General features: G+C 44.3%; 1 protein-coding gene across 1 annotated transcript in view; it reads left to right on the top strand.

The window, feature by feature from the left end:
* Positions 1–24,304, top strand: part of LOC139757967 (m7GpppN-mRNA hydrolase-like) — a 68,078-nt gene extending 43,774 nt beyond the window's left edge. The window contains exon 2 of the mRNA XM_071678902.1: positions 23,953–24,304. Within this exon, the coding sequence (XP_071535003.1) occupies positions 23,953–23,969 (17 nt within the window). The 3' untranslated portion in view covers positions 23,970–24,304. The remainder of the gene's footprint in view (positions 1–23,952) is intronic.
* Positions 24,305–25,800: the final 1,496 nt, after the last annotated feature.

Raw genomic sequence — 25,800 nt, 5'->3', positions numbered from 1 at the left:
GCCACATGCATTCCGCTCAAAAAGGCCTTTTTCTCAAAGCTGACCACCCTCCTTCCCCCCCTCTCATAAGCTTTCCTCTCCACGGACATAAAAGTCCCCAATTTCACCAATTTCGTGAGACAATAGACTGACTGACTCAATTTTCCTATTCACGTGTGCCAAAGGAATCACTTTAATATTCTCGTTTTGTATTTCCGTCTTCTTATCACTATCTAGCTTCAGTGTCTTCCTGTTTCCTTTTAGCTGTACAGTCATTTATGGCTGTTTCCTCCTCTCCCAATTGGTCAATAAAAATGGCCTCTACCCCTTCCCATTTCAGACATCATCCCTGAAATCTCATGAAATTTCCTCGTATCTCCGTTGAGAACATACATGCAGTATACGTTCCTGAAGGAGTGGTATGTCTTATGGTAATTACCTGTGATGCAATTTAGTGATTCCATTATTATTTCAGGCCATATGATACAGGGTTATTGGTGCAGATCCGGTAAGATGGTTGTGACAAGTTGCCATGGTGTCTAGCCAACCTCATAATGTTGCCATGGTGTCTAGCCAACCTCACAAGTTGCCATGGTGTCTAGCTAGCCTCAGAAGTTGCTGTGGTGTCTAGCCAACCTCATAAAGTTGCCATGGTGTTTAGCCACTCCTCATAAAGTTGCCATGGTGTCTAGCCACCCCTCATAAAGTTGCCATGGTGTCTAGCCACCCCTCATAAAGTTGCCATGGTGTCTAGTCCACCTCATAAAGTTGCCATGGTGTCAAGCCAAACTCATAAAGTTGCCATGGTTTCTAGCCAACCTCATAAAGTTGCCATGGTGTCTAGCCACCCCTCATAAAGTTGCCATGGTGTCTAGCCAACCTCATAAAGTTGCCTTGGTGTCTAGTCTACCTCACAAGTTGCCATGGCGTCTAGCCAACCTCATAAAGTTGCCATGGTGTCTAGCCAACCTCACAAGTTGCCAGTATGTCCAGCCAACTTCACAAGTTGCCATTAAAAAATCCGTCTTTCTATTTCGCTTTATGATTATCTTTACACTTCTAAACCTCATCTTTCTTTTATTCTCTAAATACTTACAACGTTGCGTTTTCAGATGTAAGATTCCATTGGCCTTGTTGCTTTTCCAATATACGAATCTATAGATTTCATTTTAGAAAAAAGAATCCCTCATAATTACATTGAAATTATCTTACCCCTACATATAAGAACGCCTTCTTCCACATCTGTAGCCTCTGCACTGCCCACACAGTACACTTAGGAATTACATTTATATTATAATGAGTTACATTTATGCACGAATTATATTTCTGTTGCCCTCGAGCTTCTCACGATGGCATCATTTTCTTTTTCACACGAGCGCCGACTGGATATTGCTGGCATTTTGCACACAAAAAAGAGTCCTACATGTCAGGAGAGAAGAACAAGTGAGGGTGGCCACGAACGCGTAGCTGTACGACGAGAGAGAGAGAGAGAGAGAGAGAGAGAGAGAGAGAGAGAGAGAGAGAGAGAGAGAGAGACAAGCATACAACCAGAGACCACCGTGGGCTCAAATGGGGAGGCTGACTAAGCCGCTGAGAGATAGATGGAGAGAGAGAGAGAGAGAGAGAGAGAGAGAGAGAGAGAGAGAGAGAGAGAGAGAGAGAGAGAGAGAGAGAGAGAGAGAGAGAGAGAGAGAGAAGGAGGCAGGTGGGGGTTGGAGGAGGAGGAGCTGTGAGGCCGGTCCCAGCAACCCAGCTGGTGGAACCCGGTCCCCCCTTTGCCAAGACTCTGGTAGATATTAGTGAATTATTTGTCACTGTGGAGGACTGCCTCCATCCGTCAGGGGTTGACACCTGCTCTGTATTCTCACAGCCTCCCGCTACACCTGCTCCTCCTCCTCCTCCTCCTCCTCCCGCCTCCCCACGCCTCTGCCCTCCCGTCCCCTCCACAGCCCCACATTGACATTCATCTGACATATGTCTCCTCAACATGAAATTACGTCCTTCTATTGAATCATTCATCAACCCACCTTCCACTCAGTCGGGGAGATGAAAATTGCTATTCATTAACTCAATGTGAAGCAGCTGGGGAATGTATATAGAAAGATATATATATATAGAAAGGGGTAATGATGGATTTATATGTATGCTAATTGGCCTGGCTTGTCGCACGGCCTCCCTGCCAGTCATAAGAATTAGTAATGTCTCTACCTGTCGTATATAGCTGGGTCTAATTGCACCAGCGTGATTACATCCCTGTTACAAGAGCTGAGACGGCCTGTAATTGGGGCTTCGTGGCATTCTGAAAAGCTTCTCGGAGAGGCTGAACTTTACGTCTTATGGACCACAAAGGTCATTTAGGCAAGTGCTTCTGCAAGGAATGGTAGGGATAACCTCTTCGGTGAGAATGGCTTCTCTCTCTCTCTCTCTCTCTCTCTCTCTCTCTCTCTCTCTCTCTCTCTCTCTCTCTCTCTCTCTCTCTCTCTCTCTCTCTCTCTCTCTCTCTCTCTCTCTCTCTCTCTCTCTCTCTCTCTCTCTCTCTCTCTCTCTCTCTCTCTCTCTCTCCCTATCTTTCTCTTGTCCTCCCACTGCTTGAAAGGGAGGAAGGAGAGGAAGAAGAAGAAGAAGAGGGGAAGGGGTTGGGTGATGAGGAAGGGAGAGAGGAGAAGGGGTGGAAGGTCAGGTGGAGAGAGAGAGAGAGAGAGAGAGAGAGAGAGAGAGAGAGAGAGAGAGAGAGAGAGAGAGAGAGAGAGAGAGTGTGTGTGGGCATCCACACTCATCGAACCCAGGTCGACCAGGCATGAGAGCTGAGCTTGCTGACCACCAGACCACGACGGCCCGCCGTGACCGAGGAGCCACCAGACTCACAGACACAAGAACACCACCGTCTGCTCTCTGGTGCTCCAATGACATCAGCGACGACGTCTTCCTCACATGTGATATGGGTAGAACTGGTCGAAGGAATGTAACATGGGGCCGACCTGCTGTCAGTGGACTGAACCAGGGCATGTGAAGCGTCCGGGGTAAACCATGGAAAGGTCTGTGGGGTCTGGACGTGGATGGGGAGCTGTTGTGGTTTCGGTGCATGACAAATGACAGCTAGAGAATGAGCGTGAGAGGATGTGGCCTTTTTTTTTTTTGTCTCTTCCTGGCGCTACCTCGTTAACGTGGGAAACAGATTTTAAGTATGAAAGAAAATTAAAAGGTAATAGTGATAGATGAACAGTTGGGTTGACTGTGGACAGAATGCTGCGACCAGAATTCGAACCCATGCGCTCGACCATGGGCGGCCCGTGAATGCGTCACAGTCAGAAACGCTAACCGCTACACCACAGCAGTCCATTAAGTTTATTCATAACTGTATCATTAGCACTGCTGCCAACCACTCCAGCTGGCAAATTATCCTGCTAGTTAACAATCCAGTTGATGAAAATGTACGTCGTTTCATTTGAGTCATACTTAGCTTGTTAGATCAAGACCATCAAAGCCTTTTGTGGTTTTGAGTAACTGTGTTCGATCACCTCTTAACCTCGTCTTTCAGAAACTGAATAGATTCAAGTCGTTTAATCGGCTGATACAGCATCATCAGCATATAGAAGGAGGCCCAGGTGAGTGCCTGCCCTGTGGCCAGCCAATACAGCATCATCAGCATATAGAAGGAGGCCCAGGTGAGTGCCTGCCCTGTGGCCAGCCAATACAGCATCATCAGCATATAGAAGGAGGCCCAAGTGAGTGATTGGCGCCCCTTGCCTTTGGCTCGTCAACTGCCCAGCCCAAAGATATCAGATCTTGTGTACACAGGCACACCCTTTCTATTGATCATTTGGGAAGTCAGGCTGTTAACTTGTACGTACGTAACATTAGAGCCGCAGTGAAGAACAGCCGGAGAGAGAAAATGGTTAAGGCGAGAACACGTCACTGCTTATACCTGCCTCGGATTTCACAGTCGCCGGGGGTGGTCTCGTCAACCAAGACAGATATACGTATATAGAAATAAATATATAAGTTGTTGAACACACACGCACACACACACACACACACACACACACACACACACACACATACACACACACATACACACACACACACTCACACACAGAAAAAAGTATATATATATATATATATATATATATATATATATATATATATATATATATATATATATATATATATATATATATATATATATATATATATATATATATATATATATATATTACCGTCTTAACTCGACTGATTGGCTTTTGTCCTGCTTGTCATGCCTGCCTTATGAATGTTCAGTTATTTTTTATTAGCCTCTCTCGTTTTACTAAGAATTCCTGTTTAGATATTCGACATTATCAGTGACTGATAACCAATGATAACCAAACATATTATAAGTCCCACTTTGTTAACGCTGCCAAACACATTGCAAGAAACGTTCAGTAAAAAAAGAAAGAGAAAATATCTTTATCATTTACTATTTTGTGTAAATCAGCCTCTTAAAGAGTAATTTTTTACACTAACTCACTCCTGTCTGGCTATTCAATATATATAGTTATACCCTCTCGTCTTCTCAGTCCACTTATGACCCAGGGATATTATCTATAACCCCTGTAGGGTTGAGGTGTGTGGCGTCCCGAGCCCAAGGTGGCAGGTGGGGCCTGGATCTGACGACCAGCGAGAATCGATCATGGAAGCAGCGTTGCGCATCTACAAGAAAAGGATTGAATCGCATTAAGAGGTCTCGAATCGCATTGAAAAAAAAAAAAGAGAGAGAAGTTTTCAGTTCGCAGGATATGTAGTGGAATCGCGTTGGAAGGATTTAGGAAACGAAAAGAAATAGGTGGCATTTAATAGTTTTAGCGTCTGGGTTAAAAGGCTAATTCTACTTTGAAATGTTTTAGATAGAATAAGAAGGGGATCTGAATCTGTATCTCATTATTGCGATGCGATTCTGGAGTACATGATAAACTTTTGAGCATAGTTATAGTACTTATGATAGTAATGACGTGGTTTCAGTAACCCAGGAATGGTTGTGATAATTTAAAGGAGTAAAAGGGTCACTGATAGTCCCTAATCGTCTTTAATACTATCTAAAAAGATCTTGAAACCCTATTACGTAGTTGTAAATGATATCAAGATTTTAGGAATAGTATCCAAACACTTTAATTCTCAACGTACAATTATGGATGGCACAGACTATCCTGTGTCGAATGGAATCGCCTTGAGTTGTTCTATAAGGCATCTAATCGCATTCAGAGATTTATTACCCACATTAAAGGGGGGGTTTCAGGTCGTATTAAGGGACCATGAAGTGTGAAGGATTGTCTTCAAGAAGAATTGGATCCTGCAGAACTTGGGTTCTTGCTAAAGGTATGAGAGGCGTTGGGTGGGTCTGAAATTCACTCGACTCCTCTATTATGCTACAGAATTGATTGAATCACACCGTATTCCACCAGATCCCTTTTACACTGGGCGAAGGACTGTAACTTCGTGGACTGAAGCATCGAAGACGAGGTCAGCAGGGTATCTGAACCTTGAATTTGATCGGACGTCGCCAAAAACAAAATACAATCTGTTCTTAGGTGAATGAACCCCTCCTGGCCTGGGCTAGGCAGGTGGAAAGTCTTGAATACTCGTGTCTATTCTTTTTTCTTTTTTATAACCTTCTCCAAGACGGCCATTGGATGACAGTGGGAAAAAAATTATACAGTTGGCGCCGGACGGGAGGGAGCGACCACTTGACGTCAAACTTGGCTGTCACGAGGTCTTTGATGTTTACTGATGGTGCTTTACCTCCTGGGAACCTGTCGCTTTGTGGACTTAGAACCCCAAACTATCGCTGGTGTTCTTTTGTGTTCTTCCATACCTTATATACCACGTTTTCCATGAACGCAAGGATAGGAGGCGAGAGTGGAAGGTGGAGAATCCACCTCGGTAGGATGGGACTGAGCACAGTTGAATCAGATGGGCCAAATCGACCTGTGATGTACTCGAAGTAGACCTCTGTCTACTTCGAGTGCATCACTCTCGGGGCTCCGGCCATGATGGCTCAGTCTCTTTGTTTTGGATCACTTCAGCAGGACGCCTGCGCCAGCTTCTCCTGGATTTTAATGAGTATCGATTAGCTGGTCAATGGTCCTGCTGTCAGACTGGCCGGTTGATAGATAGGCGAACTGGTAGAAGGATTAGTTGGCTGGCTGGTAAGAGAGATGGTTGACATTGAACCAGCAGGTCGACTAACTGGTCATATGACTGGGTGACTGGTTGATAGGTGATGTGGCTGAATGACCAAATTGCTTGGTTAAATGGCAGACTGCCCGATTGACTGGGTGACTGGCTTGACTCACATCACAAAAACGTTAAGAAGAGTTCCAATGCCCTCCCTAAACATGTGACAAACGCAAGGTTCTCACTGACGACCATCTAGACTTTCAGAATCGTACACCTCAAAGTCGCCTGAAAAAGAATCTCAACTTTTATTTTAAGAATCTAGACGTTTAGTATTCTCTGAAAATTATGAAATTTCTTTTTAAGACTGATTTATACTATATCAGTTCGTCTACTGGAGAGAGAAAAAAATTCATTCTTCGCTAAGAGTATCTAATTAGCTTTGAGAATTGTATCATGTCAAATAAATTCTCATGAAAGAAATTAGAAGTTAAGTTGTCACTTATGTTAACAAGTTTATTTCGAAAATTTATCCACATTATGACAGTAATTACCAAACACAGGATAATCCTATGTGAACTGTTCGAGTCTGACAAATATCTCTTGGAATCATCACGAAGATAGCTTGCCAAAGACGATCCCTTAAAAAAGAAATGTTGTTTCCTTCTCAATTCAATTGTCCTTTTCTAGACTCATCCCAGGAACTCAGATAAACAAAACATCACTACGGTCCTCACCAGGAATACAGTCCCCACATCTGGGAGGGATTGTCCTATGCCTAAACCACCTCGACTCCATTACAATGTCTGTCCCACTGACCTGACCCTCTTTTGAAGAATGTGACACCCTCCGCTGCACTCCCCCGTGACCTCCCACCATCGTGCCTGTCTCTCTCTCTCTCTCTCTCTCTCTCTCTCTCTCTCTCTCTCTCTCTCTCTCTCTCTCTCTCTCTCTGGACGCTCATGGTTAATACCCTCATGACATTCATTCAACCTCCCTCCTCCTCCTCCTCTCGTCATCACCCCTGCCTGAACCTCTTCTGCTTGTCCTCGCTCGTCTTTACCTCCTCATCGCTCCTCACTACCAGCAAGAGCACCTTCCCTGCCCTCCCTCCCTCCTTCACTGGTCTTCGTAAGTCTAATTGTAACGTGTAACTTCTGTGTAAAAGTAGAGCAGTTCATCTTTCTCCCAGTATAGCCTGGGCGCATATTGTTAGCCTTACCTTTTTGTTCACATGGAGAACAAACTCTGTTCCTGAACAGGATTCAATGTATATGACTTAATGATAGAATTATATATATATCGATCTCTATCCAGGACGTTCTTTTAGGTATTACTACTATCCGTTCGTGTTTCTCCGAATTAATGTCGCATGTGGCTGGATCTGTACCTACTTGTGCTGTCTTAGCCTCCAGGAACACCCCAACGTTCCAGCCGGATTCCACATAAATGGACAGTGTCACTCGAGGTATTCCACTTTTTAATATGTTTTTTCCCCGACCTTAAGGCGTTCTGGCAGCTTCTGGTTAGTGCATAAGGCTGGAAACTTTGAGTCTAACTGAAATAACACGAAAGAGTATGAATGACTGTAAACTATAAGATATGAGAACGGGAATAAAAAGAGGAATATACAAAGAACATTACTTTATATATATATATATATATATATATATATATATATATATATATATATATATATATATATATATATATATATATATATATATATATATATATATATATATATATATATATATATATATATATATATATATATATATATATATATATATATATATATATATATATATATATATATATATATATATATATATATATATATATATATATATTTTTTTTTCGTACTTGAACGCCGTTTCCCGACGCCACCCCACCCCAAATGAAGTAGCACAAATGAGTGAAGGAGATGCAAAAGATAACATATACATTCTTTTCTCCTTCCCACACTCGATAGTCTCATGAGCTTCATCCTACCTCCTCACACTTCCTTGCACCTCACACCTCCTCACACTTCCTCACACCTCATACTTCCTCATACCTCCTCACATCTGCTCGAGCCCTTCCGCTGGCCGTGCTCTCCCTGATTTACTTTTCCATAAGAAGGAACAGAGAAGGACCAAGTAAGGATTTTTCCCTCTAAGGCTCGTCCATGATCTTCAGTGCAAAGGATGCCATCATTTCTCTGCTACTGATTGTAGAGCAGCCTTGCAGCTGTGAAAGGATCCCCCTTTTTAAAAGAAGAAAAAGAACGAGGGGAGGGAGGGAGGAAGGGATGTCAGGTCTTATATAATAACACGACACAAAATAATTAGCCAAGATGTTAATGATAACATGAACCATATGTCTTTGAGCAGGTCTCATACTCTTCAATACGACCCCAGTTCCAGCTCGCCAGAGTATGCTAGGAATGACATTTCAATCTAATGGAATAAATTAATGGGGTTAAGTAAGTATTTATATAACCACATTTTATAATTAGTCCCCTAAATATATATGATGGAAGTCCTGGAGTGTTCAGCATGTTTATCATGCACTCGGTATTTCTGAGAGAGCCAGGGAGAGGGACCCATTGGCTTGCAGGGTTGTGAGATAATGGCCTGAGGAGAAGCAGCTTGGCTGACGGTATTTATATCAATGGTTTTTGTTATGGTTATTGCCACTGCCGCTGCTCTTGCTCCTGCTACTTCTACTGCTCCTTCTACTGCTACTTCTACCGTTATCTCTACTGGCACTTCTACTGCAACTTCTACTGCTACCTCTACTGCACCTTCTACTGTTACCTCTACTGCTACTTCTACTGCTCCTTCTACTGTTACCTCTACTGCTACTTCTACTGCTCCTTCTACTGTTACCTCTACTGCTACTTCTACTGCACCTTCTTTTGTTACCTCTACTGTTACTTCTACTGCGCCTTCTACTGTCCATGTTTCTACCTCTACTGTTCCTGTTGCAGCTGTTACTGCTACTGATGCTACTACTGCTGGTGACCCGGTTATGGGTCGAAAAGCCGGTGCCACTGTTGCTATTTGTAGTGTTCCTGCTACTTCCAGTGGTCCTGTGTTGCTGTTCCTTTCTTAACAGTGCTTTCTACACATAGAGAATTCTAATCCTTTTCATAATATAGACCTTGAAATGAACATTTCCAATATATTACGGATGTTGAGAGCTATAAGACTGCTTTCTATATACATCCCCAGTGATTTGATAGCAAAAGGCAGACCTCTGCAAGTCGACAGGCCTCAGAGGTTCAAAGTCTATGCCTTCAGATGAGGTTCAAGGACCCCATCCTTTGGTTATTGAACTGGCCTTTTAAGCTTTTGAAGAACTGCTCGTTACATAGGGTCTAGTGGAGTTGGCCATTTCCCATGACCCATGTACACAAACATACGGAACTTAAGAGACGTATTGCTGGCCATGCTGATGGGGTTCTGGTGTCTCGCCTGGCGACAGATATTGGATCCTTAGTGTCTGTGAATAGGTCGAGAGGCTCACAGATCCCAGCATTGGCCATGAGCCTAGGTCAAAGCCTGAATTACCGAGAGCATCATCTTGCCATTCGATATCTGGCTGAACAGAACACGCAATGACAATGATATCTACTCGAAGATGTTTTCTTACGGTGTCTTGGCACAGAGGCTGAACGAAAGGAATGTACCTTTCTTGAAGGTAATGATATACTCATTGGACTCTGTCTATAAATAAATTCATTTAACGTGGATGATATTAGATCGCATTCGAGAATACATTTCGCCCTTGTGTTAAGAATTATGTCCCAGAACACATTTAGCTTCGGGTCCAATCCTGTCGTCTCATTAAACATCAAGACAGTCCTGTGAGCTCTACACCCCATTGCGATAGTCAAGTATTTTCCTTCGTTCGGATCTTATAAGGTGAGGTACCGTAACTGTGGTGCTCATAAGCTGTGTACCCTACTGTGTGCCTTTTCAGTGAGCCGCTCTGCTCTTCTTTATCTGGTACTTAGAGCATTAGACCTTATGGAAGTGCCTTCCTTATTAAGCCGGATCAGGGAGTGTGGCCCCACCGCCGACTGAAAAGATGTTCGCCCCAGACGGTGTTCGTGGAAGAGTTTGCCATATTGCAATACCCAAAGCGCATTGCAGAACACCTGACATCACTCTCCAGGACACGCATTGTGGGTTTTTTTTTCTCAAAATAATTTGGCTAAGGATGTCAGCAATGTGTATATATGTCATCTATAGTTTATTTCTTTTTTAACACAAATAGGCTATGATACAAAGCCTCGTGGCTAAAAATGTTCCGAATATGGATAATCTAAAATGAAAAATAGATTGGAGAATACTGCAAAATTTTTAGGCTTTTATGAACATCTATAAAATGAGCTGAGACGGCACGATATATATATATCCTCACCTGAGTCAGGTACCCATTTTCTAGACTAACCACCAGATGTGGATGAAAAGCTGGGTTAACTGTGGAGCGATTGTCGAAACAACCAGGATTCGAACCTGTACGTTCGACCTTGGGCGGTCCGTGAATGCATTACAGTCGGGAACGCTAACCGCTACACCACGGATGGTGATTGTGGTATCCCACATGGTGACTGTGATTACAATATGTGGTTACTCCACGTGTGTTGTGGGGACTACACTCGTCTTGCCCCGTCTCTTGACAGTATGTATGTACCAGGTATGTACTCCCATATGTATAAACACCACATACACACACACACAGACACACACACACAGATACACCAGCCTGAACGAGATACCCATCATCGACCAGACCTGAAAGGGAGGATGAACAGCTGGGATTGGCTGTGGGCAGTCTGACGCGCCCATGATTCTAACCCGAGTTACTTTATAAGGAGGAACCCGAGAAGGGGGCCAAGTGAGTATATTCTCTCTAAAGGTCAGTCCTCTGTTCTTGGCGCTACCTCGCTAACGCGGTAAATGGCGAATATTTATAAAAAAAAAGATAGAATATATATATATATATATATATATATATATATATATATATATATATACTTATATACACTTATATATATATATATATATATATATATATATATATATATATATATATATATATATATACTTATATACACTTATATATATATATATATATATATATATATATATATATATATATATATTCTCCTCATCTCTAATCCCTAGCCAACCCCTTATTTCTTCCTCACACTCCGGCATCACCGAGCACTGACCATTTAATGGGTCATAACATTGGCTTAGGCAACTGTGATCCAGACATAAACTACAGTGTAAGGTTTTCAACATCGACCAAACTATCATGTTGGTCGTGGCTCATCCACACCCCCACCACTAGCAGCAGGACCTGGTGTCTCTGGCCTCAGCCACACCCTCACCACCACCAGCAGGACCTGCTGGCTGTGGCATGACCCACACCTTCACCACCACCACCAGCACCTGGAGTCTGTGGCCTCATCCACACCCCCACCACCAGCAGCAGGACCTGGTGTCTCTGGCCTCAGCCACACCCTCACCACCACCAGCAGGACCTGCTTACTGTGGCCTCATCCACACCCCCACCACCAGCAGGACCTTCTGGCTATGGCCTCATCCACACCCCCACCACCAGCAGGACCTGGTGTCTGTGTCCTCATCCACATCCCCACCAGCAGCAGGACCTGCTGACTGTGGCCTCACCCACACCCCCACCAGCAGCAGGACCTTCTGGCTGTGGCCTCACCCACACCCCCACCACCAGCAGGACCTGGTGTCTGTAGCCTCAACCACACCTCTAGCAGGAATTCATGACGGTGTCCTGGGTCTTCTAGGAAGCCTTAGACCTGCGTTCTCTTCTGCGCCTCCACCAGGTTGTAGGGATCTTGTGTCTCCCCCGCGTCATCACCAGCCTGGCCTCCCACCTCACCATTATTCATGCCATTCCGAGCTCGCCACGACCTGGAGACCACTGTCTCCAAGTACGTACATGACTTCTCCCTCTTGTGTTCTTCGAGGGCGTCATGTGTCCTCCCGTCTGTCCTCACTGAGCCTTCTTGAGAAGGTTGTCTTCCCACGTCCTCAGCGGGACGTCGTCGCGAGCTCAAGCGACGTCCTTCCCTTCGTCCTAACCAGGATTTCGTGGGTATGGTCGTCTCTCTCTTATTCTTTCTTTCCAAGACCTGACAAATACGGTCCCTCGCTGCACCACGATGACAGAGCCAGCCTGCGTGGTGGCCTCTCTCTCTCTCTCTCTCTCTCTCTCTCTCTCTCTCTCTCTGGGAACCGAACCCATCACGAGAAGAATCCGGTCCTGAGACATGGCCAGCGAACGAACCTCTGGCGACGCGGGAGGCCAGCCCTCAGGATTCCCGCGAGTTTCCGTGAATGATTGCCACTGAGGCGATTAGATGAGAGGCGGGGAGAGAGAGGGGGAAGGAGGATGAACCCTTTCATAATCCTTTCATGATTGCTTTACGATCCTTTTGTCGGGGGCTGGACGCTGTGCGTCGCGCCCTCAGTCGAAACGCAAACCCTGAGAGAGTTGGGTTCGATTTCGAGTCATATTTTGGCGTTTATACTTTTTCCTTGGTTCATTCTCGTGTTTTTATGCAGTGAGTGGCGGTGACAGCTGCTACCCTTGCTTTATGCAGTGGGTGGTAGTGACTACTGGAACCTCTGTTTTATGCAGTGGGTGGCAGTGACTGCTGGAACCCCTGTTTTATGCAGTGGATGGCAGTATCTGCTGGAACTTCTGTTTTATCCAGTGGGTGGCAGTAACTGTTGGAGCCCCTGTTTTATGCAGTGGGTGGCAGTGTCTGCTGGAACCTCTGTTTTATCCAGTGGGTGGCAGTGACTGCTGGAACCCCTGTTTTATGCAGTGGGTGGCAGTGTCTGCTGGAACCCCGGATGAGTGTAGTACCAGAAGGAGCATCTGCAGGAGCCTCTCTCTTTCTCTCTCTCTCTCTCTCTCTCTCTCTCTCTCTCTCTCTCTCTCTCTCTCTCTGTAAGAACCAGGAGTCATCCGACCTTCCTAGGTCATCCAGCCAGTCACCCAGACCTTGCTGAATCATCCTGCCATCAGATCTCACTAGGTCATCCAACCACCAGACCTCTAACTAGGTCATCCAACCACCAGACCATAGCAGGTCATCCAGCCATACCAGACGTCAGTCATCCAGTCTTGAAACTCGGAATCAACCATTCAATCGTGTATGGTATTAATTCCCTCCTCGTGGGGGATTCTGCCTGGTTGAGTGGACTTGATTGGCCCCTATGCCTCTCTCTGTCTCTCCTCCTTCCTTCCCATCTCCCCTCCTGCTGGGCGTCTCAAAGCCCGACGGAATCTGCAAAAGACATTATGAGGGAGAATGGGAAGTGAGGAAGGTCGTCCATGATCGAAAGAACCACTGCTGGAGGCTCGTGTGTTGAGGCAATGTTCAGGGGATCTTCCTTTAGTGCCAGCCAGGTGGTTGTGTGGAGGTGGACGAGTTGGAGAGGAGGTATTGAGGAGGTGGAGTCACAGTAGAGTCTCAGAAGTAGTGTTGGGGAGGTCGTGATGTTGTCGAGGTAGTGTGTAAGGATGTGAGGACGAAGATGGAGGTGGCACCTGGAATTACTGTAGGTTGTATATGGTTAAAGGAGGAGTTTGGCATGGATGTGGAGGGGGTAGAGTGGGGATGTGGTATGCTTACTGTAATGGAGGATGGCTTCTGAAGGGTTTTGATAAGGCAAATGCAGTGGGAGAGAGATGTGGTGTTGGTATAGTAAGGGTTACGGTGTAGTGGATTGAGTGAGTAGGGAAGAGATGTTGTGAGATGAGGGGGTACGAATTGAGGGTATAATGAGACTGAGAGAGACGTGGAGGGGCGAGGTAGGGTGGAGGTGGTAAGTAGGGTTCTGGCAGTGATAGATGAGTGTGGTGGAGTTGGTGGAACGAGCGTGTGATAGGGTGGAGTACGTGTGCGGCAGGGTGAGAGAGTGGTGTAGGAAGGTATGGTGGAGATGAGTGAGGGAGGGTATGTGTGTGTTTGTGTGTGTGTTTGTGTGTGCTGTGGTGGAGATTGTGCGGCAGTGGTGGTGTGTGTGTTGGTGGTGGTGGTGGTGGTTGGGGCAGGATGAAAATACATGGTTTGGTTGCAGGAAAGGTGGCGCAGGGTTTCAGTCGACTGGAGGTCGGCCTTGGTGGACCAGAGTTGAGGAATTGAACGAATGGAGGTAGAAGTGGTGAGACTGGGTATGATAATATGGATGTGGCAGGTGAGTGTGTGGTTAGGGTCGAAATGAGAAGTTGGAAGTGTGGTTGGGTGGAGTCGAGTGGTGAGGATGCGGAGGTGGAGGAATTGGCATTATGATGGAACGAATAAGGAGGATCTGGGGTGTGGTGAGACACCTGAAAAGGACAGATAACAGGAGACCCGATGGTCCATGACGAGGTTATCTGCTGGAGGACAGAAATAGAAACTTGTGTTCATAATCTTATTTCAGATAGCTTCACTACCACCCACCATTCCCTCCGGCACAACGGCAGGAAAATAAAAAGTTGCACCATGTAGCATAGGTAAAGTATTCTGATGTGGGAATATTATAAGTGCAATTGAGAATAGTACCCAGACCACATGTTGGAGACGAATACCTCAGTGAAGGACTTTAGATTTGAAACAAAAGAAAGAAAAATCATATATTGTTTGCTGACTATATATGTAGATGTATATATTTTTCCCTTTTGGACAGGCTTACAAAGTCTGTTCCACCACAAAAGCGAATCGATGGAGATCCTTTGCAGCGAGATCTATTCGTTCCTGTATTCGGCGAGTATGAACTGGCCTTCTTAAAGAAAATTCACTATCATCACCCTCCATGGCACTACACAGTCCTTTGCTTGATTATCCGATTCCATGTACTGTTCTCCAGCAGATAACCTCGTCATAGACCATCAGGTCTTCTGTTATCTGTCTTTCCCATGTACTGTCCTCCAGCAGATAACCTCGTCATAGACCATCAGGTCTTCTGTCATCTGTCCTTCCCATGTACTGTCCTCCAGCAGATAACCTCGTCATAAACCATCAGGTCTTCTGTTATCTGTCCTTCTCATGTACTGGCCTCCAGCAGATAACCTCGTCATAGACTATCAGGTCTTCTGTTATCTATCCTTCCCATGTACTGTCCTCCAGCAGATAACCTCGTCATAGACCATCAGGTCTTCTGTTATCTGTCCTTCCCATGTACTGTCCTCCAGTACCTAACCTCCTCGTACACCATCTGGTCTTCTGTCACACGTCCTTCCCGTGTGCTCCCCATATACAGTACTGATCACATTCAGCGTCTAGCCCCTCTGGATGCAAGGAGACAATGAACAACACGTCATTACATGAGATCTTTGATGTTAGTGTGTGCCGATAACTCACAAAAGAACGCGTGACTCGGGGAAATGTGCTGGTAGACACGAAGATCCAAGCGCTTTCGTGATCATTCACATCTTCGAGAGATACAGAGATCTTCGTGTTTTGTTCTTGTGGCTACTAGAGTGTTCGTGTGTGTGGAGAAGTGACAGCCACACATCTGGCCCCGAGGTAGACCTTCGTAATTACATTTTTAAACCCATATTCCCGGGAATTTGTTGGTCAGCATTATTACGATACTGTAGCTGTTAGCATTTAATTATGACTCAGGTACTCCAGGGGTGCTAGGAGATTGCTCCGTCAGTCACCTCCTGCTCCCAGCGCTCCTACCTTACCCACCCAGCCAGGTATATAGACCCGCTCCCAACCTCTCTCTCTCTCTCTCTCTCTCTCTCTCTCTCTCTCTCTCTCTCTCTCTCTCTCTCTCTCTCTCTCTCTCTCTCTCTCTCTCTCTCTCTCTCTCTCTCTCTCTCTCTCTCTCTCTCTCTCTCTCTCTCTCTCTCTCTCTCTCTCTCTCTCTCTCACACACACACGCGTCATCCATCCTGTGGAACACTTTTGTCCAATCCTACGCTTTCTTTCTTTGCCAATCCCTCCCACATCAAACCATCTCAAAGAGGCACATACTCACTCCCAACCCTGCCATATCACCCATCCCACGATGGTACAGACCCTATCCCAAGAGATGCAGATCCGATCCCAACCCTGCCATATCACCCATCCCACGATGGTACAGACCCTATCCCAAGAGATGCAGATCCGATCCCAACCCTGCCATATCTCCCATCCCAATATGATACAGACCCAATCCCAAGACTCGGTCCCAACACTCCAGCTTTAACCATCCCACAAGGTACGGGTCTGTTGGCAATCCCCCAATCCTCACCCATCCCACGAAGCACACATTCCCAATACACTCCTTCAGCCAATCTCTTCCTTGCATATCTGCCCAGATATTACTTCCTCTAGATGTTACCCTGCCTGATGTATCTTCATCCACAACACATCACTTTATTTTCGTGTATAAATATATATATATATATATATATATATATATATATATATATATATATATATATATATATATATATATATATATATATATATATATATATATATATATATATATATATATGCTCCCGTATGTTACAACCTGCTTATAAATCAAAACTTTTGTCTAACTCCCTTTCAGATGCTGCATGGTAGATCTTTACACGTTTGTATCTTTTTATCCTAAATAGATACATATCTACGAGCCGCATGCATTGTTTATTAAGGTGCATTTGCTAAAGAATATCTATCACTTAGAAAAACGACCTTAAATCCTAAAAGGACCTCATTATTTATTCGTACTCCCGACTTTACCTCCTCGAACCAGTTTTGGAGGCGAAGATTTTACGATCACCTGTAATAAATTAGTTGTTAAGTCTTGCTAGTAAATAGTTACGTATTCAAATTACTCGCAAAAGAGTAGGGGGACACATATAAAGAAAAGAGAGAGAGAGAGAGAGAGATCCTAAAATCAAGTATGGAGGTTGTAAAAACAAAATAGCATCACCTTATTCTACGTCGAGGAAACAAGATACAAATAAACGCAATTAAGTAGACCACACAGCAGGGACAGATAAATAAAGTTACACATGCTTATCTCAACTGGCGTAAATCAGATTACTTTATTAATTATTTTTGCCGGAATAAAAGAAAATAATGTAACTAGACAGACTGGGCCAAATTTGACCTACACGTTCGTTAAATGAATCGAAACACAAGATAGAAAGATTTTTGGCTCAGGCAAGCAATGCAGTATAAATAGACTTTAGCTGCAACAAACAAATACAGTTTCAACCGTACTTAGTTGGTGCAAACAAATACAGTTCAAGCCATACTTAGTTCGTGCAAACAAATATGGCTTAAGCCATACTTAGTTCCTGTAAACAAATACAGTTTTAGGGGTACTCAGTTCCCCAAAACAAATACAGTTTGAGTAGTACTTATTTCCCACATACAACCGCAGTTTAAACAGTGTTTACTTCTACAAACAAATGCAGTTTAAGCTGATGGAAGCAAACACGACTTCAGAAGATCTTAGCTGAAGCAAATACAATTCAAGCAGACCTTGGCTGGTACAGAGATGGTTAACTTCAACAGACCCCTGGATCGGGCCAGAGCTAAGGCCGTCAACAGACCTTGATTGCAACATGCAAAATTATATCGACAGTCCCTGAATCTCTCTCTCTCTCTCTCTCTCTCTCTCTCTCTCTCTCTCTCTCTCTCTCTCTCTCTCTCTCTCTCTCTCTCTCTCTCTCTCTCTCTCTCTCTCTCTCTCTCTCTCTCTCTCTCTCTCTCTCTCTCTCTCTCTCTCTCTCTCTCTCTCTCTCTCTCTCTCTCTCTCTCTCTCTCTCTCTCTCTCTCTCTCTCTCTCTCATTTGCTCGGAGGTCCCTTATTTTTTTTCAAACATTTCAGAAAACTGTGGGGGTATCTTCTTCGTGGACCTAAGGATTCTGGTTTTGTCATTATCACCCTTGAACCTCTTAAGGGATTTTAGGGAATACTTTTAAGATCTAGGATGTCGTGGGGATCTTTGGAGATCTTCATATGCCCTTAAGTCCGTAGATCTTTCTCTATTTTCAAGGTGGGAGTTCTTTCTATAAATGTATGATTCCTTGAGAAAAAGAAAAAAAGATTAATCTTCTTTGAGAATATTGGAACGTCCTCACAAACTTGGCTTTCCATAATCTCCTAAAATGTATTGATGTACTTTAGGAACTTCTAAGTCTTTGGATAAAGAGATGAACATCATGATCTTCTAGTTTACTGTGTCCTTACGAAAAAGACATAAGAGTATATAGAGAAACACATGAGTCAAAGCAATTCTTTTTTCCCCTTTGTCTCTGTGCTATAAAGGTAGTACAGAGATAGATGAATCGAACTCTTTTTTCCATCTTCCTGTTCAGGGAACCATGTCTAACGCTCCGAACTACAGGAAAGTCATTCCGAGACGTTTCGATGTCTCAGATCCTCTCGAGGCCTTGGGTCCTCGCCTTCAGGAAATGTCTCCTTTCTTTGCACGAAGTCCTTCTATAGCTAGAAGTAAAATGTGTATTACACCATCTAGTCTCCTAGAAGTAGGCATGTCCTACATTTATTGATCATCTACATCCAGAAGGGTCCTGTAGATATGAGTCCTTTATCTACAAATATCCTACTTTTAGTCGTCTTTTACGTACGTTGGTCTCTTGTCTCTAGAGATGTCCTGCATTACTGATCTCCCACTTTTAAAGGCAACCTACATCCTTGGTCTCCTATAGCTAAAGGCGTCCTTAAGTCTCTCTTGCACCTGAAGGTGTACCAAGATGTCACATCTCTCAAGCCTTCCTCCCCCTTCCAGCCCCTCGCATCCTTAGGACCTGCATTTCACAACCTTCCTTATCCTCTCCCATCCCATGACTGCAAGAGACGCCACATCGTCCAGATCCACAGCAGTTCCATGTGTCTGGAAAAGCTCTGGTTTCCCAGGCACTCTCCACCAGCCCAACCTCACGTCCGCTGGGTCGGGCCGCCCCCAACCTCCAAGTGTCAGGACATAGAGAGAAATAAATTGTGTCTCGTATGGATGACCAACAACAACCACACACACACACACACTACAATTCCTAATGACAAAAAGGGTGATCTCATTTGCATACAAGTTTCGTCGATTCGGTTATCTGATGCAATTTTTTTGGGGGGGACTGTTGTCCTCGAGTATTCCACTGAGGGAAAGAACTTGTTGTTTGATTACCATCAATAACAGTGCGGGACTTTCCTGTAACGTATGTAAACTGTGGGAATGTTTGAGTCGTGTGAATTTCGTCAGGATGAACTGGCTAGTCGTTGGAGGAGAGAGAGAGAGAGAGAGAGAGAGAGAGAGAGAGAGAGAGAGAGAGAGAGAGAGAGAGAGAGAGAGAGAGAGAGAGAGAGAGAGAGAGAGAGAGATAGAGAGAGAGAGAGAGAGAGAGAGAGAGAGTTAAGAGATATAAACACAAAGGAGTGAGGAGAGTATGATAGAGTCCTAGAAAGAGCTAATGACTAGGTCGACTGTGGTAAGCAGGAGGGAAAGTACTGTTCAGTGATGACCTGGTGATGGTGGTGGTGGAGGACTAGTGAACCCTGCAGGCTAACCTGGCTGGGACTTGGCTGAAGTTATGTCAAGATGAACCAGTCCTTCGTGAACGTCAGGAAATTCCTTGTTATCTTACATACTCTCAAGTCATTGCGCTCGTTGGAAGCGCCCGATGGGGTCGTATGTGAGAGGCAAGCACTCACAGAACCGCTGGGATGGGACAGGTTCTCAAGGGAGGGATGGGATGGGACAGGTCCCCAAAGGGATGGGTGGGATGGGGCTGATCACCAGTGGATGAGTGGCTCAGCCAGGTCGCCTCTCCAGCACACAAGGGGTTTACGACACAGAAGAACCCACGACGAAGGTCACTACACGTCCTCAACTGCAACTCTCTCTCTCTCTCTCTCTCTCTCTCTCTCTCTCTCTCTCTCTCTCTCTCTCTCTCTCTCTCTCTCTCTCTCTCTCTCTCTCTCTCTCTCTCTCTCTCTCTCTCTCTCTCTCTCTCTCTCTCTCTCGGCTCGAATACTGTCAGCTGTCAAATCCCAAGAGTCATTGACAAGGACCCAGACTGACTAAGCAATGAAGGACACTCCATCAACGGTGCCTCCTCTCTCTCTCTCTCTCTCTCTCTCTCTCTCTCTCTCTCTCTCTCTCTCTCTCTCTCTCTCTCTCTCTCTCTCTCTCTCTCTCTCTCTCTCTCTCTCTCTCTCTTTTTCTATCTATCTTGTACATTCATACATAAATATCTCCGTCGGGTACTAGCCACAGACGGTGGTTACAACCTGAGCAAGATCTATGTACTTAAGTGTTTAAAAAGAGAAGCGGCGTTTTCCCCCCGCTTTTTTTGACCCCATGAGATCCCCCCCCCCCCCTCAGTCATGACACGATCGTGTCTTGTTAATAAGAATGTCATTAGGGGTCTGTCGAGCCCTCTTGTTGACCAGCGATGATCGGAGGAACCTGGAGAAGGGGAAGGAAGGAAGGAAGGAAGGAGGGAGGAGGAGGGGATGGTATGATGGAAAGGCTTGTCTGAATTGAACTGATCGTATCCACTGACGCCTTCCCCAAGTCGAAACGCAGCCCCTGCAAACCTCACAAGCAGTATTAGCAATACAAATTCCAATGTTAATCAAGGGACGATGCTCATATGTTCTGTGAATTTGTAATGTCAAGAGGGCAAGGCGAATGTAAATAAGAATTATGTATGCGCCAGGTGTTGTGTCGCCCCTGCGTCTACTGACAGCCGGGACTTGCACCAGCTAATTATATCAATACCATCTTAATTATCGACGTCACATCAAGGCAGAAGAGCCCTGGGTGTTGGAGACTGCCTTTTCCCTCACACACACACACACACACACACACACACACACACACACACACACCGTTCGCTACCTTTATACCTTTATGCTGAGCCTGTTGCGTGAGTGTGTGGCATTCGATAGCAAAATACTCTTCAATGCTAAAATTCAGGAGGCTGGCTTTATAGCCATGGGAACCTTAAAGAAAACGACACCATTCCTCTCACTATCTCTCGCTATATACATATTGATAACTATCTTACATACATACATGCAAATGGCGCCCTCGCTACGTCTCTTCGTTGTATATCAACTGACGGTTATATTTCTTTCTTGTATCTCCCCTGATGATGTGATTATTACACGAAAGTGCACTTGGGAACTTATCGTGTTTCATTTTCCCCGTGGACTCATAGGAATATATATATATATATATATATATATATATATATATATATATACATATATATATATATATATATATATATATATATATATATATATTACACAGACGTCAGAGCAGCGCTTCTGGATCCATTACTATCTGTACATCAAGCCACAACAACACTGATCCTTTTCTCAGGGGTCGAAAATTGAAAAAGGCATCGAGAGAAGAAGATGCTAAACTCTCTCCTCTCATCCTTACTGACAGTAACTCGAACAGGTCGATGGCGAACATATCAGGGAACTTCTATCAAAGGCAGGCACGGATGATACCAGATATTACAATAAACCATTATCAGCATACAATTCATTCTCGTGTGTGGGACTTGTTCTCCCAAGTTTAGCTTCTTAACATTAACAAATAGAATCTATCTAATCCATCGATATATATGTACATATATATATATATATATATATATATATATATATATATATATATATATATATATATATATATATATATATATATATATATATATATATTCAGGGGGTTAGAAGATGGGCACGAGGCATTCGCTGGCAGTGTTGGCTTCACATAAAGTGTGGTGAAATATAGTGTGCGCTGGTAGGGAGCGGCCTGCCGACTCCACACTATTGTCACATCATGGGGAGCCACTGTTGATTTATCCTATATATTTTATGCTTATTTAGGGGCCCGTGGGTGTGGGGTTGCTTTTGCTCTATTGGATCTCTTCAAGCCAATGATATTTTAAAAATAATTTAAGGCTGCTGGGGGGGGCCGCGCGACGGGCCCATGTGAAGCCCAGGACCAGCAAGAGTTTATGAGGAATATATCCCCTGCAGCCACGGGTGTACGAGGCCATCTGTCTTCGTACGTTAGTATTTGGGAAATCAGTTTCGAGCCATCGGGTATGTGCTTTGCTTCAGGTATCAGGGGAATCAGTGGGGCTTTTGTCAATCATTTCTGACGCCTCTGGGTATGTGGGGATTGGCTCATGTGTCCGTGTGTGAGTACGTGTGTGTGTGTGTGTGAGAGAGAGAGAGAGAGAGAGAGAGAGAGAGAGAGAGAGAGAGAGAGAGAGAGAGAGAGAGAGAGCTCTCGGATCTTATGTAGACAGTTAAGGTCTCCCCTCCCTCGTTGGGACAGACCCCTGCCATCATGCAGGGTCAAATAAGTGATGATTGTGTGTCGATGTTTCACCCTTGTGATAGAGGACTATGTCTTTATAGGACTTTATCCACCTCATCTGCAGCTTAGAGCCCTTGTGTATGTCCTCAATTTGATGGTGGGGGCTGAGAAGTGTGTGTGTGTGTGTGTGTGTGTGTGTGTGTGTGTGTGTGTGTGTGTGTTTAGTCGTTAGCATCGCTGAGCATAACTCATATACGGACCCTCCCGGGTTCGAATTCTGTACGCTGGAGTCAGCCCACAGCCAGCCCAGCTGTTCGTCCTTCCCTCAGGGCTGGATGATAGATGGAGTCCTAGCTCAGCCTTGCGTGTGTGTGTGTGTGTGTGTGTGTGTGTGTGTGTACACATTGCTCAGACCTATACTTCCCCCCCCCCCAACATGTAAACATTCCTGTGTTAGCACATCCACCTTAACATGCACACACTCGACCACATTATCCGCTGCTCTGCTGAACATCAGTATGTACACCGATATTCATAAATCTGTTTTGACATTCATTAATACTTACACGTACAACACAGGTGATGATAACACAAGCACACTGCTATATCAAAAAGCACAATTTGCTACGTTAACACACATCTACTCCTATGTTAGCACAGTGCGCCCACCGACTATGATAACGTATCTATCCCCCACGGCTAAAGTGGAGAGATTCCTATGATAAACTGTGCAGGCGCTTATGCTAGTATATGAGCCCTGCTATGTTGAATAATATACATTGCTATACTAATTCAAACACAGCATGTTATAGAGACACACACACACACACACAATCAAGTTCTTATGTATAGATTATACTACTGACTCTATAAACATCTCTGTACATCTGCCACGCTAGCTGTCGAAATGTACCTCATCCATAGGCTTATCCAAAGTGTAGAAATATCCCGCTGATCCTAATCTTAAGTTCCTGTAGGATTAGCTAAGTCGTAACTACCATGGCCTCCCAGATCTGTGATATTTGTGATATACGTTCGGCCACATGGCCGCCTACATCCAATAAACAGTTATTCATTTACTTATTCATCTATTTTACACACACACACACACACACACACACACACACACAAAAGGAAAAAATGAAATAGTTACTTTAAAAACAAAGATTGCCAGGAAGCTTGGCGAGAAAGAGAAATAGAATACGTTACTTTAAAGTTGATATCATTCGTCTCTGTGAATTTTAGAGAGGTAGATGTGATGCCATTTTCCCCTGTGTTCTTTGATCTACAAAGACCGTCTATGTTAGGTGAGAAACAGCTTCTCTGTGTACCGATGCATGAATACACAGAACGTAGAGATATATGACTTTACCAAAGAATATTCATTTAATATAACTTGTGGATTGTAAGCAGATTTCTTCACCAAGATTCTACCCTATTGCTTATTAGCTAGTATGTCTTCAGTCTCTCATGTTGCCTGTGACGTATCTTTCCCAGGATTCTGTTATGTGTGAATGTGGTGTCCAGCGAGGTTTCAACCCATGGCTAGCAGCCACCGTCAGTGAGCGTCGTCAGGCCTTAAGTTTCCAAGGGGGAGCCAGCCTTCTCCCTCCATCTTCCAGTCCCTCACCTCTGCGGCGTCCCACAGGGTACGAAGGTGGGACCTTTGTGCTTTCTCATCCTTATAAATGATGTCCCGATCGATGAACCTGCTCGATGGAACTGTGTTGACGATTCTTCTAGTGATATCAGCGCTGACAACAGCTCCCCCTCCTGACTACATCGCACTCCAGACACCCTCACCAACGTCCAGTGTTGCATCACTCCCGACCACGTCACCATCAACTAAACCAAGAATACAGTTGTGCACATTAAGTTTGGCTTTCAATCCTGTCCCACTCCTTACTGTCCCACCCCTTACTGTCCCACCCCTTACTGTCCCACTCCTTACTGTCCCACGAAGCCCATAGTCCCCTCTTGCTTGCTCAGTCCGCCATGCTTCTAACTGTCACGCTTGATCACCTGAGCTGGAAGGAACACATCTCCACCATCATCAGATCCTCAGCTATCATCCATACAATTCATTTTCATAAATTCAAGAGAACTCGGACTTTCTGCAAATCGACCCAACATTTATTCTTCCCAAACACACCTCTGACTGTCTGTCCCAGCCTGGCCTTCCTCCCTCTCCACCCACCACACAGCAGAGGTTGCTAGAGAATGTACAGAAGAGGTCACGTAAGATCATCTTCGATCCCTCTCACACCAATTATCCAAACAAGCTTTACCCATTAATTCCTCCGACTTCCTCTAACCATCACCTAAACCTCATCCGACAGTTCAGGACGAAGCTACATCACAGTCCTCAACACCGTCACCTCCTTACACCTGAGATCCCTCGTTCCCTGTCTAGCAGTTCGACCACGACATTGGCATCGAGGTCCCACCCGAGTTCGTCCATACAACAGCTTCAAGAACAGCTTCCATCCAGCCAGGCCAGCCATACTGTGAACATCATCAGCAATCAGTAGGTAGACCTCCACAATACTGTCTGTGCAATGACTGTCTACTGAACCCTTTCTCCATATTTTGTAAGTATATATATATATATATATATATATATATATATATATATATATATATATATATATATATATATATATATATATATATATTTGATCTGATGTCAGTGAGATTGTAGGGCGTACAAAATATTTCAGACACTAATACATCCAGCGGTAGTGTGGTTCGAACTGATGTCCTCAAACGTCAAATCTGAATCTCTCCCAAAGTGCTTCATTGATGAACCCTGAACCACCCTCCCTAGGGGTCGAGACCAAAATGAACCCGGTAGTGCAGTAATGACACGGCATCACGAACCACTATACCATGATTTCGAATCCAATTGAATCAGATGCTTCAGTAATGTGCGCGGGGCAGCTTCGGAACGGCTTCGACACGAGTTCGAATCAGTACTCGGAAATGTCTCATTTATACAAGCTCATTTTCGCTGGCAGTTTACATCCATTTGAATTACCATTTGTTCAGTTTACTTCTCAATCTCTAGAGAAATGAATAATATATATATATATATATATATATATATATATATATATATATATATATATATATATATATATATATATATATATATATATATATATATATATATATATACTTTTTCTAGATAGCCTGTTATGTAGTTAGCACATCTCCAAAGACGCATGGGAAACAAGAGAGGGATGAGTCATTTATCATTAGGTTTTATCATCTTGTTTGTAATCTGACTTGGATTCCAGTGTGGGCATGATACCATGTTTTTAGCGTTGTGTTAAATATGGCTGT

The sequence above is a fragment of the Panulirus ornatus genome, chromosome 29 (assembly GCF_036320965.1).
Source record: "Panulirus ornatus isolate Po-2019 chromosome 29, ASM3632096v1, whole genome shotgun sequence".
In the NCBI taxonomy this organism is placed as follows: Eukaryota; Metazoa; Arthropoda; class Malacostraca; order Decapoda; family Palinuridae; genus Panulirus; species Panulirus ornatus.
The sequence above is the reverse complement of the archived record's forward strand: the minus strand, read 5'-3'. Positions and strand labels throughout refer to the sequence as shown.